At 46.7% G+C, this 17866-nt stretch overlaps 4 protein-coding genes across 5 annotated transcripts; 3 read left to right on the forward strand and 1 right to left on the reverse strand.

Moving 5' to 3' along the window:
• Window positions 1–18: 18 nt before the first annotated feature.
• On the reverse strand, window positions 19–16042 carry LOC1273316 (septin-1). Of its 2 annotated transcripts, none has more exons than XM_312282.6 (5): window positions 15500–16042; window positions 3523–3715; window positions 2043–2301; window positions 1611–1976; window positions 19–1515 (listed from the first exon to the last, which is right to left on the reverse strand). In XM_312282.6, exons 1-5 carry the CDS (start codon window positions 15518–15520, stop codon window positions 1266–1268), a joined length of 1089 nt encoding a protein of 362 aa, XP_312282.4. In that variant the 5' UTR covers window positions 15521–16042; the 3' UTR covers window positions 19–1265. The 2 variants fall into 2 exon arrangements, with proteins under 2 accessions (XP_312282.4, XP_061503857.1); XM_061647873.1 differs by lacking the exon at window positions 15500–16042 and adding an exon at window positions 3842–3917.
• On the forward strand, window positions 10546–12092 carry LOC11176133 (uncharacterized). The gene has a single exon (XM_061647874.1). It carries the CDS (start codon window positions 11107–11109, stop codon window positions 11614–11616), a length of 510 nt encoding a protein of 169 aa, XP_061503858.1. The 5' UTR covers window positions 10546–11106; the 3' UTR covers window positions 11617–12092.
• On the forward strand, window positions 12257–12946 carry LOC11175706 (uncharacterized). Its single transcript, XM_003436151.2, has 2 exons — window positions 12257–12703; window positions 12782–12946. The coding sequence occupies exons 1-2, from the start codon at window positions 12257–12259 to the stop codon at window positions 12944–12946; spliced, it is 612 nt and encodes a 203-aa protein (XP_003436199.2).
• Window positions 16043–16271: 229 nt separating the features above from the next.
• On the forward strand, window positions 16272–17697 carry LOC1273315 (cyclin-dependent kinase 7). The gene is made up of 2 exons (XM_312281.5): window positions 16272–16539; window positions 16624–17697. The coding sequence occupies exons 1-2, from the start codon at window positions 16480–16482 to the stop codon at window positions 17593–17595; spliced, it is 1032 nt and encodes a 343-aa protein (XP_312281.3). The 5' UTR covers window positions 16272–16479; the 3' UTR covers window positions 17596–17697.
• The last annotated feature ends 169 nt before the right edge of the window (window positions 17698–17866 follow it).

Genomic DNA, 17866 nt, shown 5'->3' on the forward strand with positions numbered 1-17866 from the left:
ATGAACAACCGCTTCAGCTTCCAGTTAGAATACGCATTTATTTGAAAATTGATCCTGCCCGGGGGTAAGAGAGGTCGGAACCGAAATGTAAAAAAATATATATATTTATGTATAGTAATACTCTAAAATATTATCGAGACACACACACCCATCCCATCCTGTCTGTCTTCCCTAGCCTTCCCCTTACTTATTCGTCGCTAGTTTCGTGTCGGACGCGCGTAAAGGAGAAAAGGGGAGGATGGATTAACGTTTACTCTACTTTCGTCCGTCCCCGTACAATTATTGCGATTGAATTGCAGCTGAATGACGTACAACACACCGGGCCTGGGTTTCTCGAGAGAAGGAAAAGCATAATTTTGGTGTCGTTGTTACCCACTGCACAATTGAACTCGTACTCCATTGGACATTTCGTGTCGTTTACCCGAAAATAAAGGAAAGCCATCGAGCCCAAAACGAGCTGCTGCAACGTTATGAATGAAGCTAAGAAATAACCAAAAACAAACAAGAGAGCGTTTTGTCGAGATGGGTTTGGGTTGGGTGCAGCCAATTGGTCTGGTTTTTTAAGTACCCGTTTTTACCCCGGCCTGCTGTGTTTTGTTTGGAGAGGCAACTAACGTGGAAGGTTTGCTCTGTATATATATACTTGTATGCTATACGATCTAACCTTTACTCTACAATTATATGCGAATAGTTCGTACCAAAAATATATGTGTAATCATGACGATGATGATGATGATGATGATGCACAAAAATGAGGAAGATTTCAAAACGCGTGGGCTCACTGTTTTGTGTTTGCATTAAACGCAATCGAAACCACGGGGGGGCTACTGGCAGGGCGCAACAAGCGGCCCATTATCGCAAATAACGCCATTCATGTACTACTACTACTACTCGACAATCGGTTTTTTTATGAAGAGATTCAGTTCCCACGGAGTGGGATGGGAAGAAGAAGATGGTGCGCGCGTGCTGATGAACCGGATGAGATGATCGTTTAACGTTACGCGGAAGATGGCACACGACGAACTGTGAAGATCCGTCTCGTTGTTTTTTTGCGTTTTTTTCTGATATGAATCGTACTGCGCGGAATGATGAATGCTTTCGAAAAAATCATTTCATGAGAGGACACCAATACATTCTGTTTTGTTCGTTTCGTTTCGGGTTTTTTTTGTGCATGTGCATGAACTAACTTGATTCATCATCACCATCCTCTTCTTCCCTCTTTTGTGTGTGTTTGTGTGTATATCCCTCTTTTCACTTCACCACAATTACTTCTGTGCCTGAAACTTGGCCTGCATCTGGGCGAGCTTCTCCTGCATTCGGCGGATTTCCTCCTCCTTTTCGCGCAGGATCCGATCCTTCTCGGACAACACCTCGCCGGGCACAATGCCGGCGCCACCGTTCTCCTCCTTTATCACGGAATTGGTGTTTTTGCGCACGGATTTCGCCAACCGCTCCGAGCGATAGTTTTCGTAGTGCACCTCCTGCGTTACCTCCTGCAGGTCTTGCATGTGCGTGCTGTGGATAGGATGATATAGAAACGGCACTCATTAGTTGAATGAATTGCATGAAAGCTGTCAAAGGGGAATGGGGACGACAACACAAACACTCACATCAGCATGGTGCGAAGCTTGATAAAATCGCAATGGTCCGGGTTTTCCACCTCGACGACACCCCACGGGTAAAGCCGACCGCGCACCTTGCGGCCCTTCACCTCGAGCAGCGTGGTCGAGCCGCAGACGGCGAACGGGACCGCCTCCTTCAGCTGGCGCACCTGCTCCTTGTAGTCCTCGTCCTCGTCGCTATCACAATCGGGCAGTGGATAGATTTTGATCCCATTATCCTCAATCTCCTGCAGGATGCGGCACTTCAGGCGCTGGATTTCCTTCTTCGTCAGCACGTCCGCCTTGGCGATCACCGGCACAATGTTCACCTTGCAGTGCAGCTTCTTCATGAACTCGATATCGAGCGGTTTCATACTGCGAAGCGGAGTGGAAAAAGCACGTTAAAATCATGCCCGGTAAAGGAAAGCCAAACACACTTACCCATGGCCGAACGGCGAGATGAAGTAGAAGCAGCAGTGTATCCTGTTGTCGACAATGTTGCGCCGATTCAGGCCACTTTCGTCGCGCAGAAACCGCTCGTACTGTTCGTCGATGTACTCGAGGATCGCGCTGAAGCTATCGCTGTTATCGATGGCATCGCCGAACCCGGGCGTATCGACGACGGTCAGCCGCAGCTTGACGCCACGCTCCTCAATCTCCACCGTGGACGCGTCCAGCTTGACCGTCATGTTTTGCTTTTCTGTTATCGAGCAAAGACACATAGAAGAAACCATTAGTCAATCATAAACGATTGTACAACCTCCATTAGCGGAGAGGAGAGGAGAGGAGAGGAGAAGAGCTGGACAAATTATTTAACAACGATTCGCAATTCCTTTCCTCCGTGTGGCAGCACATGCGCGACGATCGCAGTGGCATGTTGATCGTCGCGTAACGCTTCGCTGGCTACTATCATCGGCTGTGGCTCCTAGTAACGACTTCATTTGCACAAACTAGCATAATATGTGTGGTGGCAGACTGGTGGCCCCCTGTCCGTGTATACACCACCATTCCTTTGCTACTTTCACTAGCAATTCCATACACCGTGGAATGATATGCTCTTTTTCAGTCGTTGCTGTTGTTGTTAGCTGCAACCTGTTACACCCGGGTTTTGGCGGATCGCGTAACGCTCACTCGCTTGTGGCGTTCGAAGCGAGGGTAAAGAAGGACACCACCACGCCAAAAAAAATCGCATTCCATTCACTAGCCACCGACAGCACATGTGCAGCTTTAATTGATGGTGAACACAGGGCGACTAAATTAATGTGCCAACGACGCACACGCGGGGGCCGTCCCCTAAGAACGTTGATTTAATGATCAATGTGCCAAGGTTAGTCGTCTAGCGGAATTATGATGTAGCGTAAGAAAAGAAGCTTTAATTGCTATCCAAATACTCCATTTGCACTAATGTCGTCGGTTTCAGGACGCATTGTGGAATTAATTAAAGAGCAACGTTGAAAGGAGAGTGTAACGTCGCTGAAATATGGTGCTTTTATAATGCGTCACTTTTCCACCTTTTTCAATTTTAGCCATGAATAAGTCATCACAGCACCGCGGCAAGGTAGTGGAGTGAACGAACTCAATTGAAATGCAGCAAAAGAAGCTTGTAGATGATTCCCTGTACAAACCAAAGCGCTGATCGTACACTGTCTCTCTCTCTCTCTCTCTCTCTCTCTCTCTCTCTCTCTCTCTCTCTCTCTCTCTCTCTCTCTCTCTCTCTCTCTCTCTCTCTCTCTCTCTCTCTCTCTCTCTCTCTCTCTCTCTCTCTCTCTCTCTCTCTCTCTCTCTCTCTCTCTCTCTCTCTCTCTCTCTCTCTCTCTCCCTCTCGAACAATCCTTAAAAAGCGCAAAACTCCACACAGATTGCATACTTCACGGCGCAAACCATGTTCACACTACTTAGGGCACACATCGATCGAACTTACCGACCGCATTCGGTATGACGCGCTCCGGGTAGAGATCGCTCAGGAACAGGCTGTTCACCAGGGTAGATTTACCGAGGCCAGACTCACCGACGACCATCAGCGTGAACTCGAACCCTTTCTTCACCGACTTCCGGTGCACCTGGTTCGGCAGGTTGGCAAACCCGACATAGCCGGACGTTTCCACGTTGGAAAACTGGAAAAAGAAGAGAGAAAGAAAAAAGCACACGAAACGAACAGATTAGATTATTTATTTTGCGGAGCTAAACACCCAAACTCTTGAGGCACTTGATAATGCAAAAACACACACACACACACACACCACAGATTTGCAGAGCAATCGTAAGTCTCGCATATTGGGCCGCTTGGTTTAATTGCACCACTAATTGTGATCCGGACGGCAACAACGATCAATTGATTATGTGACGACCTGCGACTAATTGCAAACAGTGCTGGGGAAAGGAAACCGAATTTTCCCTCCAAATGACTCGTAGCGGTTCTCCGCTTTACCCCTTCAGTCAGCTCCGACAGAAGCATGACCGCTCCCGAAGAGCTGAAATAGGAAATTTAACCTAATTTCTTTACAAATTTCTTACCCACCTCACCTGGCGCAGTGGTGGTTTGCTTTCTAACGGAAGAGGAGTTTGCATTGGACGAAGCGAAGACGTGACGGTATGATCAGCCGGCTTAAAAGCACACTGCCCTACCTGGGGACCGCTTCTACACACACCCATTCATTCCGTATGCAAAGACGGTACTACACGCATAGAGAGGCGCATTCAAAACCACCAGGTCCTCCACCTGCTTTCCTGCATCGCGCACCACTGCGGCAAGTTACGCGAAAGTTCAATCAACTCAACCCAACCACCTACAGGTGGGTGACAACCGCTCGAATGGCTACAACGAACCGCGAAGTTTTCACGATAATCAGTGTATCGCACCACACAACGTCCATAGCTTAGCTTGAGACACTTTGCACCAACCTGTGGCTGTTTAGGGGGTGATTTGAATTGGACTTGCCCCGGGGGACTACTGTCGGCTCCATCGTTACGCCGCCGTGACTGACTGACTGACTGGTATCATTATCATGATTAAAATCGACAATAAATTACTTCCCAAACAGGTTGTAGTGGCGTAGAGTGAGAAATACCGGCCGAAAATAATCATTCGATTAGTTAACACACAAACACACCCACGGATCTCACGGAGCACTAAACAGAGTGTGTGCGATTGCGATTTACGTGATCAAATTTGGCTTATGTTGGGCATTAATTTGTTTTCCAAATGCGTTACTTCGCTCTCGCTTTTTTTGTCCATTTTCACGGCGGAAAATGGCCGAACAATGAAAAACCAGAAACCAAACCACGCTGGCGGAGAGTAAGCGGAGCAGACGGAACACAACGGTGGAAATATGCGGAAGTCGAACAAACACAATCTTACACGCATACGATGTTGCTAGGCCTCTTGCTTGTGAATTCGGCTCGTGGTAAGAGGCGAATAAGAGATCGATAGTGATAATTTTGGCCGATGAAGTAACACGATTGCAGGCAGGAAAAAAAAAATGGCATGATGGGTGAATTGTATTAAACTAAAAGCAGCACCAAACAAAACACAAAAGCCCACGAACGGAAAGGCTTGTTGGAGAGTTGGTGAAAAACTAAGTGGCCCCAAAGTAATAAAGACCTTGAAGCGGTTTAATTACACGGTTCTGGAGAACAACAGGCGCCTAGTGCTGAACGGTGCCGTCGGTTAAATTATGTCCTGTTTCATTTGATGGAAATTGCTTGGACACGCACGAATAGCGCAGCTAATGCGTTTACAAAGAAGACGCCATGTGGCCGCCTAATGGTTACTACTATTGATTTTCTTAGCTTAGTACAGAGAGGAAATGATCTGTAAACAACAACGGTACACCATTTACGTACACAGTTGCGAGAACTATTTTGGAGGGAATTCCGCAAACATTCCACTTCCAAGATAAACATTTTCCTTTCTTAGAGTCCCTCGAATGTACTACCAATTGTACGGAAATGTCCAAAATTCTTCAAAAATTCCATTGAATATAACACAACACTATTCACACGACATCAGTAATAACATCATCCAAACCTCCCAGAGAGAAGAGCCGATCTTTGAATCTAGAAAACTCCAAACCTTTCCATACGATTATAAAGCAATTTTGTAAAACGTAATGGTTACAAATCAATTATACTTTTAGCGTTTAATTACACTTTCCATTAAATGACACACACGGATTGCTAACTTCTGACTTCAACTCCGATGACTCTATCAGTCCGACGAGCAACAGCAAACAGAGTGTATCAGAAAGAGTGCAAAACCAACTAGCAAACCTAACCATGAACTTCCCCGTCAATGGACGATGGCCCAGTCTCGTACTGCTGTGCGGTGTTGCCTTAATGTTCCTAACCGCCCAGTCCTACGGTGCCTCGCAGCCTAACCGCAAACTCGGCAACACTACCAACTCCCACGTCCTGCGCATTACCAAGCTGCAGTGTATCGAGGCACCGTACAAGCGGACGCAACTGGACTACTGCAAAATGATCCAGTTCCCGAACGGGACCGTCGGGCTGAACACTTCCGTCACCATCCCGCAGGTGCTGAACTACTTCGAGGTAACGGCCAAGCTGTACTACAAGTACAAAACCTACCGCCCGTTCATGATCGACTGGAGCATCGAACTGTGCCAGGCGGAGCGGATCGGCAAGTATAATCCTTCCACCGCACTGGTGATGCGAATCATGGAGGAAAGCGTGCCCGAGTTTTACTATCCCTGTCCACACGGTGTAAGTAAGCGGGCGCGTGGGAGCAAATCAAACTCGAAAGATCACTTAGGGAAGGATCGTTCGCCGTTTCTTTCCAGAATCGTACGTACGCCACCTTTTGGATGTTTGAACCGAGCTACATACCGTCGACCTTACCGTCCGGGGACTATCGGCTGGACGTGTTCTTCCGTGACTCGACGCGCTCTATAATCTACGCCTTTCAGATGTACTGTTCAATGCGCAAGCAGGGCCTTCTTGGATTAGCGAACAAGAGGACTTAAGAGCATCAAATTAAGATCTTTAGTTATTTTCAAACAAAAAAAGCACCCAACCAACTGATCAATGTGTCGGTAATCAGTAAGATCAGGAAGATCATAAGCTATAACTATTTTCAGAAACATAATTTGTGTAGTTGATTTGCGTTTGTGTTTTATGATCTTGTCCTCTTACTAGAAAACAATGCACGAACAGAATAGGACAATTATATCCTCACAACACACACAACAAAAGCAACTATTATAAATATCGACAGAGCCATCATGTCCGAAACGAAGCATAAAACGCCCACAGTAATGGATATATTTATTTTTCATTTTTTCTGGCTGACAATTTAATTCTCACAATTATATAGATAATTTCCTAAAGTACAGCTTCTAATTTGTCTATTCCTACTCTCTGGATTATGAATGGTTTACTAAGACTGATCCCCGCGATCAGTTAGCACCAGAACGTGTTACAATACGGGTAGCAATCAAACCCCATAAGCATGAGAGGTATAATATTCGCAAAGCATGTAAATATTACTTTCCTATTCGTATCGGTGCAAGCGTTGCTGCTGCTGCTGATCGTGCTGTCCGGAAGCGGTAATGCGGGAAAACAAGACAAGAACGGCATCTCGTACATTATGCGTATCACCAAGCTGCAGTGCATCGACGCACCGTACAAGCGAACACACCTGAACTACTGCAAAATGATCCAGTTCCCGAATGGGACGGTCGCCCTCAACACGTCCCTCACCGTACCGATGCTGGTCAATTACGCAGAGATTGTGGCCAAGCTGTTCTACAAGTACAAAACCTACCGGCCGTTCATGGTCGACTGGAGCATTGACTACTGTCAGGCGGCACGAAAGGGCACCCTCAATCCGACCGCTGCCATCATGATGAAGATAGCGGAGAACAGTATGCCCGACTATTACTATCCCTGTCCGCACGGAGTATGCACGGAATGTTAATGCTAACGATACAGATGATGATGCTTTCTCCTTGGTCTTTTCACAGAATCGTACGTACGCTACCTATTGGACGTTTGAGCCAAGCTACATTCCGACAACTCTGCCTTCCGGTGACTATCGATTGGATATCTACTTCCGGGACTCGAGCCGTATCACGCTGTACGCTTTGCAAATGTTTGCCTCGATACGTAAGCAGGGGCTGATCGGTTAGGATCGAAAGGATGTGAGCATTGGAGTCTAAATAAATTCACGCAAACATTGATGCATGTCCAAGAGCAAATTTAATGAACCACATACACTATGTTGACAGAAATAGTACGCATTGTCATGTCTGCGGGATACTGTTCTCGGTTACTTCATTCGAAAAGTACTGGGTAAAACATACAGCGACCGAATATCGATAACTATCGATAAAAAAATAATTCGTTTCCCATTAAAACGTTTTAATTACTCAAAACAGCATCATTTAGGGCTAGACAATCGATATGGATCTAAAAACATTCACATCTCTGGTCACTAAATTTACTGGTTCTCAGCCCAGGATCGCATCCCCCTGCTGCCAGTGATTACCAACCAATCGATCGGGGATGAGCTCAGCACCAACAACCACTCACCACCATCATGCAAACCACCTTGCGCTGCTTCACATTGCCGTGCTGCTGTTACTGCTAGCACTCGTACCACAGGGACAGCTGCAGAGAAACAGACCCAAAGCAGGCACCATCACACACAACTTGCGCGTTTCCAAAATTGTGTGCGTCAACACGCCGTACAAGCTGACGCATCTGAACTATTGCAAGATGGAGCAGCTTCCGAACGGAACGATCGCACTGAACGCCTCGATAGACGTGCCAATAGTGCTCAACTATCTGGAGATAACGGCCAAACTGTTCTACAAGTACACCACCTACCGACCGTTCATGATCGACTGGAACATCGAACTGTGCCAAGCATTCCGCTCGGGAGGATACAACCCCTCCACTGCGCTAGTTTTAAAAATCATCGAAGCAACAATACCCGAGTTCTACTATGCCTGCCCACACGGAGTAAGTGCGCCTCAGTTGTCTTGCCTTCTGGTTGTTTGAACGCGCGCGTACACCACGGGATTTTGTGATTTTTCTCTACTTTCTCCCACAGAACCGCACATACGCGACGGTATGGTTGTTCGAACAAAAACTCATTCCCAAAAATATACCCTCCGGCGAATATCGGCTTGACATCACGTTCAGCGAATCGACCAAAACCATACTGTTTTCTATGCAGGCGTACGGAGCAGTGCGCAAGCAGGGACTCCTCGGTTGATGCGGTACATGGAGTGAGGATCCAAAGTTCAATGAATGGTATTTAATCTTGTTGTTTTAAATAAAGTATTCTTCTTCTTCTTTTTCTCCACTTGCAACAGCATCCATGCGTTGATCTAGTGCCTGCGTCCAAAGGTTGACTTATTATGCTTGTGTCACAAGATAGATCTTATTCTAAACCTGCATAAATTTTACCCAAAAGCAGGATAATTAATCCAGCACATATCCTACCTTTCTATAGCGCTTTTTTACAAATAGAGGCATGGAACTGACCAATATCTCAGTAATCAGTAATAACCACGACGATCTTTAGCAGTAACTATTTCCAAACCTATAATTAGTTGTGCTGATTTGCATATGTATTATATGATTCGGCAATTCAGTGGATTCGACGCAGTATTATGGATTTATCTTGTTCTCTTATTAGGTAACGATTAATTCATAAATTAGGAGAGCTGTAACCTCAAAAACCACAACCGATATCTACAACAACGCCAAAACTTAATGGATTCATTACCGTCGGTGTTTGATGCATCCTTTTGGCGTGATCTATGATAACCCAAAATCTAATCAAAACCTTCGTCAATCGTTTTTTGAATGTAGAGAACACCATGCGATAAAATCGGTTCACTCGATCGGTAGCACCTAAACCTAAAATGTTTGAGTAATCAGGACCTTAGTAATGGTCATGCGGATGATGCTGCAGACAATGATGATTCTTTCACTCTATTACAGAACCGTACGTATCCTCCCTATTGGATGTTCAAACCAGGTTACATTCCAACGACCAAACCGTCGTCCGGGACTTCACATACGTAAGCCGGGCGTGATCGATTACGGTCGTAACCCTTTTGCATAACAATTGCTAGAGGATGAGCTTGTGACAGACCAAAAAACCCTAAGTAATATTAAGCGTTCTGGTCATGTTCTTGGATTATTGATTCGAACACAACGAATCTGTAATCGTTAATGAAAATTAGTAACCCAATCTAGTCAACAACTAATTGCAAACAATTCGTTCGCAAACGATTTAATTATAACCATTAAAAGAACCTTATTAGACGTGGGTTGAAATGACTACATTATTTTAAATGCATGTGTCCAACTCCATACTGGCTAGTGGTCATTAATCAACCGATCCGGAATGAACCCATCAGCACCAGCAGCAGTAGCAGCGAAACTGAATGCATCCCAACTTGCACTGCTGAACTTGACAGTGCTACTGTTGCTTCTGGCATTCGTACCGCAGGACCAGCAGCAGAGTAAGAAAGCCAGCATTAATATCACGCACAACTTGCACATTACCAAAATGCAAAGTACCAATACGCCGTACAAGCCGTCACAGCTGCACCTTTGCAGGATGGAGCAGCTTCCGAACGGAACGGTTGCGCTGAACATTTCGTTCGACGTGCGGCCCGTGCTCAACTATCTGGAGATAACGGCCAAACTGTTCTACAAGTACACCACCTACCGACCGTTCATGATCGACTGGAGCATCGAACTGTGCCAAGCGTACCGGATGGGCGGGATCAATCCCTCCAGTGCGCTGGTTTTAAAAATCGTCGAAACAACAGTGCCAAACATCTACTATGCCTGCCCGCACGGGGTAAGTGTCCTGTAGCGTTCGTCACGTCCGTCGGTCTGATTTCATCGCTAATTCCGTGTCTGATTCTATTCTACAGAATCGCTCGTACTCTGTCCTATGGTACTTTGATCCGAAATTTATTCCCGATAAACTACCCTCCGGCGACTAGCGGTTGGACATCGTGCTTCGTGACACGTCCAACACCGTGCTGATTGCGATGCAGATGTACGCAGCAATGCGCAAACAGGGACTCATCGGTTGATGCATGAAGTGAGCATTCAAAATTCAATTTAAATCTCTATCAATCTTGTTCAAAATAAATCGTACTGTATAAACTGCATAAACCTTTTATAAAGGATTGACTGTCTGCGAATGATCAAATTTTCTAAAACGACTGGATTTTCAGCCCAGCGCATGTAGAAAGCTCAGTCCTGTTCGCACTGACCCTTGCTGATAGTACACCTTAACTATCCTGGTCTTCTGTTGCACTAATAAATTCCACGACTATGGGTGTAAGAAACACCTCCAGTTAGCGGAATAAAATTGTTCCAAAAATTGTAGAAAAAAAAAAAAATACAAACACTTAATTGTGCAACAAAGTGGTAATGAGTGGCATTTGCAGCGATAATTCTCCCCGATTTAAACTGCACCAAAACTCTTTCACTCCAGTTTGTGCGAGTCAGTATGATCCCGTCCACAGCTTCCGGCAGCTTGGAACGCCGAAGGGCCCTTCTACTACTTTGCCTCACCGCACAGCTGCTTCTGCTCTGTTTACTGTCCGACGGGGTGACCGCACCGAAGACAAAGCCACGTACCAGTGGCATGGCCACCAATCGTACCGTACGCATCACCAAAATGTTGTGTATCGAGCAGCCGTACAAGCACTCCACGCTCCAGCACTGCGAAATGGAACAGTTTGCCAACGGGACGGTCGGGTTGCACATTTCCGTCCACATCCCGATCGTGCTGGACTATATAGCGGTGTCGGCTAAAGTGTACTACAAGTACACCACCTACCGGCCGTTCATGATCGACTGGACGATGGAGTACTGTCGGGCGGCCCGGGTAGGCACGTTCAATCCGACCAACGCACTGATCATGAAGGTGATCGAGGAAAGCATGCCCGATTTTTACTATCCCTGTCCGCACGGTGTAAGAGTGGGGGAACGAGTGACCCCTCCTAACCGATCCTAACAGCTACTAAATGTTCTTGATTTCTTCCCTCCTTCAGAACCGCACGTACACCGTTTTCTGGCTGCTGGATCCGAAATTCATACCGCAAACATTACCGTCCGGCGACTACCGGTTGGACATTTTCTATCGCGAATCGTCCAATGTGCCCCTGTTTGCACTGCAGATGTATGGCGCGGTGCGCCGACATGGCATTATCGGTTAAATACGGTGCTGTGGCACAATATAACACATTCCTTCCAGTTGTCAAGTCACCTGCTGTATGGCTGTATATTATTCAAATAACAATGTAGTTAGTTTCCGGATCGGGTAGAGCTACGGGTGCAAAATCAGTCTAAAAAACAGAAGCATAAATTTAAAGTTTTATTTAAAGGGCACCATATTGTCTTTGTAAAACAGATTGATAAACAGCGGATGAGTTTCACTACCAAACTATATGCTTCTGCAGCACCACAAAGCCATGCACTAATAACGGGCTATAATTGGTGTACATCGTGATGACTATCTGCAATGTAAAACTACCAAATTAATAGTCCCGAGACACCGTTTAAGTGCGTCCATCATTCGCTGGAGCTGGATCAGTATCCATTCTGCATCTGAACCGGACTGTACGCAGCTGAGTTCATCCGCGCTGGCCCCCACAATGGGTTCGCTATTACCCAAAAAACGCACCCTGATTCTTCTCTGCCTTCTAGCGCACGCACTCCTGTGGTCACCGGTACTGCAAACAACGGCCCAGCTTAAACGAAAAGCAACCAAGAGTGGTGTTTCACACAAGCTGCGTGTCAGCAAGTTGCAGTGCGCTAACGCACCGTACAAGCACACCCAACTGCACCACTGTTACATGGAGCAAATGCCAAACGGGACGGTCGGCTTAAACATTTCGCTCACGATGCCGATGGTGGTCAACTATTTGGGCATAGTGGTACAACTGTTCTACAAGTACACCACCTACCGACCGTTCATGATCGACTGGAACATGGAGTACTGTCAGGCGGCACGGAACCGACACTTCAGCCCGACCACCGCCGTGATGATGAGGATAATCGAGGAAACGTTACCGGACTTTTACTATCCCTGTCCGCACGGTGTAAGTTGAGTACGGAGCAACCGGAAGACGCCAAAAGACGGTGGTGTAGCATCTCTCTTTCCCTGTTTTCTTCTGAAGAATCGTACATACGCTACGTTATGGATGTTTGAGCCAAAGCACGTACTGCCAACGCTACCATCCGGCGACTATCGAATGGACATCTACTTGCGTGATTCAGCGGATATAGAGCTGCTCGTAGTGCAACTGTTCGCCTCAGTACGCAAGCAAGGTTTTGTAGGGTGAAAGTGGTTTTCGGGGCTCGCGACATGTTTAGCATCATCTGCATTCATCCGACACATTTCATGCGTGAAATTTACACTACACTATTAATTGTTATCGCATCGCTTTGTCGGTTGCTCGCTGCTGGCTAGTTCAAGTACATTAATTAAAATACCATTTGCGGTGGATCTTTATACTGAAAATACTACGAACATTAAAATGATTAATACACAGTTTTTGCAGTTTAATTTGGTTGATTGCGATGAGCTCACAAATATCAGAAATAGGGGAAAGCGGGGCAAAATGGGCACCCTCCATTTAAGCATTATTTCACTACAAAGATACTTTCCAATGCGCGAAATGTATTCATTAGAGTGTTCTATGAACACCATGTAAGTTTCATAACCCTTACATAACAAATAACCAAGTAAAATGCAAAATAAAGATATGTATCATAATGATGTAACCAGTGTTTTGACGTTTCACAGTTTGTTTACATATGCCCATTTTGCCCCAGCGCTATGCCCATTTTACTCCGCGTGTCAAAATAGCTTCTCGTAAAACATCAACTTTTATTTTGCACTGTTTGTATGTTTTTAAGTTGTTTTCATTCTATGTGGCAATTTTAATCCATCGATAAATGGTGAAGGCATACAATAATGAAAGAGAAAATTGTGTTTTGTGGCATATTCAAAGGAATATTCAGTAAACTGCTTTACATGCCCATTTTGCCCCACTTTCCCCTACTTCGTAACACTTGTAGTCAAGCGCTTTGCCATTAAACCAGAGGCTGTTCGGTGTCATGCATACAGGTTTTTAGCAAAACAATCGTTCAGTATAACAAAAAACGCTGCAGTGCTTCGAATAATCTATAAATTCGACAATCTCACAACATAAAGCGCTTCGATCGTACTGCAGCCAGCGTTGATTTATTATCCCAAGAGAAAATCGTTGCAGCAAACTCTCCATCGCTTTAAATCGTTGGCGAAAATAGGCCAAGGGCAAGGTTGTTCTAATCGTTTGTTCCTTGTGGTCGGCATTCCAAGCACCTCCGGTATCTGATCAGATGGATGGTGATTATGGTTGAATATTATTGTGGGGGCGGGCGGGCCTGAACAAACTTGCCAATGGAGCATTGCCAAATAGGACAGATTCTGCCAGACATTGAAGCACGTATTTGGGACCAAATCACAGACCAAGCGAGACAAACGATTGCTAAACTGTTTGAGCATTGCGATACAATATTTAAACCTGATTCATTTGGTGTTTGGGATTAAACAATAAATTAACTTCACAATACGAGCATACAGTTTAATCCTTTCGTACATAACAACAACAAATATTAAGAAAATACGGCAACAGATCAGATACGCCGCACGGTTCCGTCCCAAAAGATTGACGGAATGAATGATGCTTTACTGAAATGCAGGGAAAGTTACACGCAATCAAAGTAAACACAGTTGCCCTGCCACAACCCAGGAGCAACAATCACACAAGCAAACCTCAACCGAATCGCTGCAAAGCAAAACAATCTCACATACCGGAAGTTTACACAACAACAAGCTGCTTCAACATGGGCTGCGTGGCTGTGATTGAAGCGTCACGATGCAAAGAGATTAAACCGCTCTTATTCATCTTTCCCTTGCTAGCTGCATGCACACGCACAAACACGGCAGCGCAAAGCATTGAGTTGCATTGAGCTATGCGTGGTGGAGCAGCATAACATACGCAGTGGTGGCTGGATTGGCCCTGGTCAACAGCCAACAAATGAACCTATTTTAAAAAAAACTCAAGTAAGATCATTCCCTCAGCATGCGTGTGTACGCGGAACGAAACCGCTCGGCCGCTGGTGAACCCTCCGCCGAAGAGTCAAGTGATTCACTACTCTCCTCCGGCCAGAGACAAGTGTTCGCCGCAAGTCAAAACGCTTCCACACTTGTCTTGTCGAATGTGGGAAGAAGCAGACGAACAACAAATTGATGCCAATGCCGATGATTTCCATCCCACACGCGCACCCATACCGGCGGGTGTAAGTGTGGCGCACAAGTGCATCCATGCGCTTCGCTGCAACGCGCCTGGTCCAGGCTGGCTTTTTACTACACACCCCTAGCGTTCTCTCAAACGGAACGCAACACTGTGCTTTTTTTTAGCGCAACGCAAGGCAGACTCTGTTGGTGTGTTGTGAGTGTTTTGCTCTGTTTTTTTTGCAAACATTTTGCCATCATCACCAGCAAGCGCCGCGACTCGCCGCCAACTTCGATGTGAGTCATAAGAATGCGGCGAACGGCACGTAAACCGCGCCTGGACACACACGCACACACACAATCGCTTTGCCAGCGTGAAATGGCGGTGGTGGATTTATAATTTTTTGCAACATCAGCATGTTTTTAGGACACACGATATTTCGGTCCCGTTTTTGCCAGCCTAATCGTTATCGATTTGGCGGACCGTGCCGTGAACCGGAGGCGCCCGCTACCGATAAGAAGGTGGCTTGCTTGCTGGAGGGGGGAAGGTTATGCTCGGGCTTCGCTTATGCCAGTGCGCTATGCGGGGACACGGTAAGGGGGTAATACTTACGGACTTGCCGGAATCGGACATCGTCGACGACGTTGTTTGTGGCAGTGGGCGGCACGAAACAAAAACAAATAAGCGGCAACGACGCTCGGCAGGCACTGTGTGTCACACCACACTCCTAGAGGGCTAGCTAATGGCTAATGGTCAATCCTTGCCGTAACAGCAACGCAACGATTCCGACGATTCACAAAAGGTCATGCAGGAAAAGGCTTCCGAACAGGGTGGGAGGAGGTAGGTAGTTTACAGCTAAATTGTTCCCCGTTTAAAGGGAGACGAAGGACACACACTGACACACACGCTCACACACCGGAAACACACACACGCGCACAGATATTTGTTAGACGCACACAGTTTTCGACTTGGTTGGTCTTTTTCTTTGGAGCAGAATACACTCAGTCGGCTTGAGGTTTTCCGTTTCGCGGCACAGCACCGATTGACCGTCTTTCTCGTCGGTGCGTGTTTTTCGGTGCGGAAATGTCGATGCTTGCTTGTTGTGTGGCGCTGGGAAGCGAAACGGCTTTTGTCCAGCAGGGCGATGGCAGCAGCGTACCAGCACCAGGGAGCGGCAACCTAAATGGTAAACGAAAAGAGATAGTTAAAACTCATTTGGAGTGGATTTCACAATTTTAAAATACATTTCTAATTATTTACTCTGTATTGCACGTCGTTTAAAAAAAATCAAACTACAAAATAAATTAATAATTACATAAACAAACCTTTATCATTCCGTTACCACTTGCCCATCCCTGGTTGGTTGACAAAATCCCCAGCTCAATGCGATTTGACGGATAAACGGTAAGTTTTTTAAATCAAACGTCAGTCGCTGACGTTTCTGTTCCTTGCTCAACTGTAAACAATCTCGCTTCCCCGGCCCAAACACACACATTCCCGTACAACTTTCTGCGCGAGTATTTTTCTTCGTTCCCAGTTTTGTGCAGCGCTTTCCTGTTTACTTACTTTTCGCCCGTCACGCTACACTTTCGATGGAAATCTTGAACCGACTGAACAGATATGAAAAGATTGATTTCCTTGGCGAAGGACAGGTAGGCCATCCGTTCCTGCTGCGTGTGAAAGCTGCCAGCACGTCCGCACTCTACTTGACCATGCGTTTACGCCTTTCTTTACAGTTTGCCACCGTCTATAAAGCGCGGGATGCAGAAACGAACGAAATAGTGGCGGTGAAAAAGATCAAAATCGGCAACCGGGAGGAAGCGGCCGACGGCATCAACCGTACCGCGCTGCGGGAAATCAAGCTGCTGCACGAGCTGCAGCACGAGAACATCATCGGCCTGCTGGATGTGTTCGGGCACAAGAGCAACGTGTCGCTGGTGTTCGACTTCATGGACACCGATCTGGAGATCATCATCAAGGATCCGAAGATCATACTCACGCCGGCCAACATCAAGAGCTACATGATCCAGACGCTCCGGGGGCTCGAGTACCTGCACCAGCACTGGATACTGCACCGCGATCTGAAGCCGAACAATTTGCTGATCAGCGGCACCGGCGTGCTGAAGATTGGTGATTTCGGTTTGGCCAAGTTTTTCGGCTCGCCCAATCGCATCAACACGAACCAGGTCGTGACGCGATGGTACCGCTGTCCGGAGCTGCTTTTTGGTGCCCGGCAGTACGGCATTGGCGTCGACATCTGGGCAGTGGGGTGCATTTTGGCCGAGCTGCTGTTGCGCGTCCCCTTTCTGCCCGGCGAGAGCGATCTCGACCAGCTGACGCGAATATTCCAGGTGCTCGGTACGCCGAACGAGACGAACTGGCCGGACGTAAAGTCGTTGCCGGACTACGTGCAGTACAAGTTCTATCCGCCCATTCCACTGCGGGACATCTTTACCGCGGCGTCGGACGATTTGATTGAGCTGGCGAACAAAATGCTGGCCCTGTACCCGCTGCACCGGTGCTCCTGTACCGAGGCGCTGAAGATGGCATACTTTTCGAACAAACCGGCGCCGACGGTCGGGCCCCGGTTGCCCATGCCCGCCAGCTACAATGCGGCCAACAGCAAGCCGGAGGAGAAACCGTCGCTCAAGCGGAAGCTGCTGGACAGTATTGATGGCGGGACCGTGCCGAAGCGTTTGCAGTTCTGACCCGATGCGGCAGCCGAACAGTCGGTGTGCGATGTCCTGTTAAACTGGTGTAAATAAAATTGAAGGGTTTGTGGGCGGTATGAATAAATTCCTTTTCGAGTAGCAACTGTGCACCCATTTCTTGAAAACGACCACGTGGTTCGAATGAGATTCAGTAAAATTTGAGTGAAAGCTTAATCGTTAATAGGATAAGAGTGAGATTTTACAAAAATAGCAATAAAAGTAAGCTGGTAAAATTGGTAAATTCCGGACAACCGCGAGATTTCAATAT

Source organism: Anopheles gambiae, chromosome 2 (genome assembly GCF_943734735.2).
Source record: "Anopheles gambiae chromosome 2, idAnoGambNW_F1_1, whole genome shotgun sequence".
Taxonomy (NCBI): Eukaryota; Metazoa; Arthropoda; class Insecta; order Diptera; family Culicidae; genus Anopheles; species Anopheles gambiae.

Coding starts and splice junctions, on each gene's coding strand:
- LOC1273316 (XM_061647873.1), bottom strand. CDS start 3,874: ATGCGAGACTTACGATTGCTCTGCAAATCTGTG. Junction 3,716..3,841: donor GATTGCTCTGCAAATCTGTG/GTGTGTGTGTGT, acceptor TTCTTTTTCCAG/TTTTCCAACGTGGAAACGTC. Junction 1,977..2,042: donor ATCTCGCCGTTCGGCCATGG/GTAAGTGTGTTT, acceptor TCCGCTTCGCAG/TATGAAACCGCTCGATATCG.
- LOC11176133 (XM_061647874.1), top strand. CDS start 11,107: ATGATCCCGTCCACAGCTTCCGGCAGCTTGGAACGCCGAAGGGCCCTT.
- LOC11175706 (XM_003436151.2), top strand. CDS start 12,257: ATGGGTTCGCTATTACCCAAAAAACGCACCCTGATTCTTCTCTGCCTT. Junction 12,704..12,781: donor ACTATCCCTGTCCGCACGGT/GTAAGTTGAGTA, acceptor TTTCTTCTGAAG/AATCGTACATACGCTACGTT.
- LOC1273315 (XM_312281.5), top strand. CDS start 16,480: ATGGAAATCTTGAACCGACTGAACAGATATGAAAAGATTGATTTCCTT. Junction 16,540..16,623: donor ATTTCCTTGGCGAAGGACAG/GTAGGCCATCCG, acceptor CTTTCTTTACAG/TTTGCCACCGTCTATAAAGC.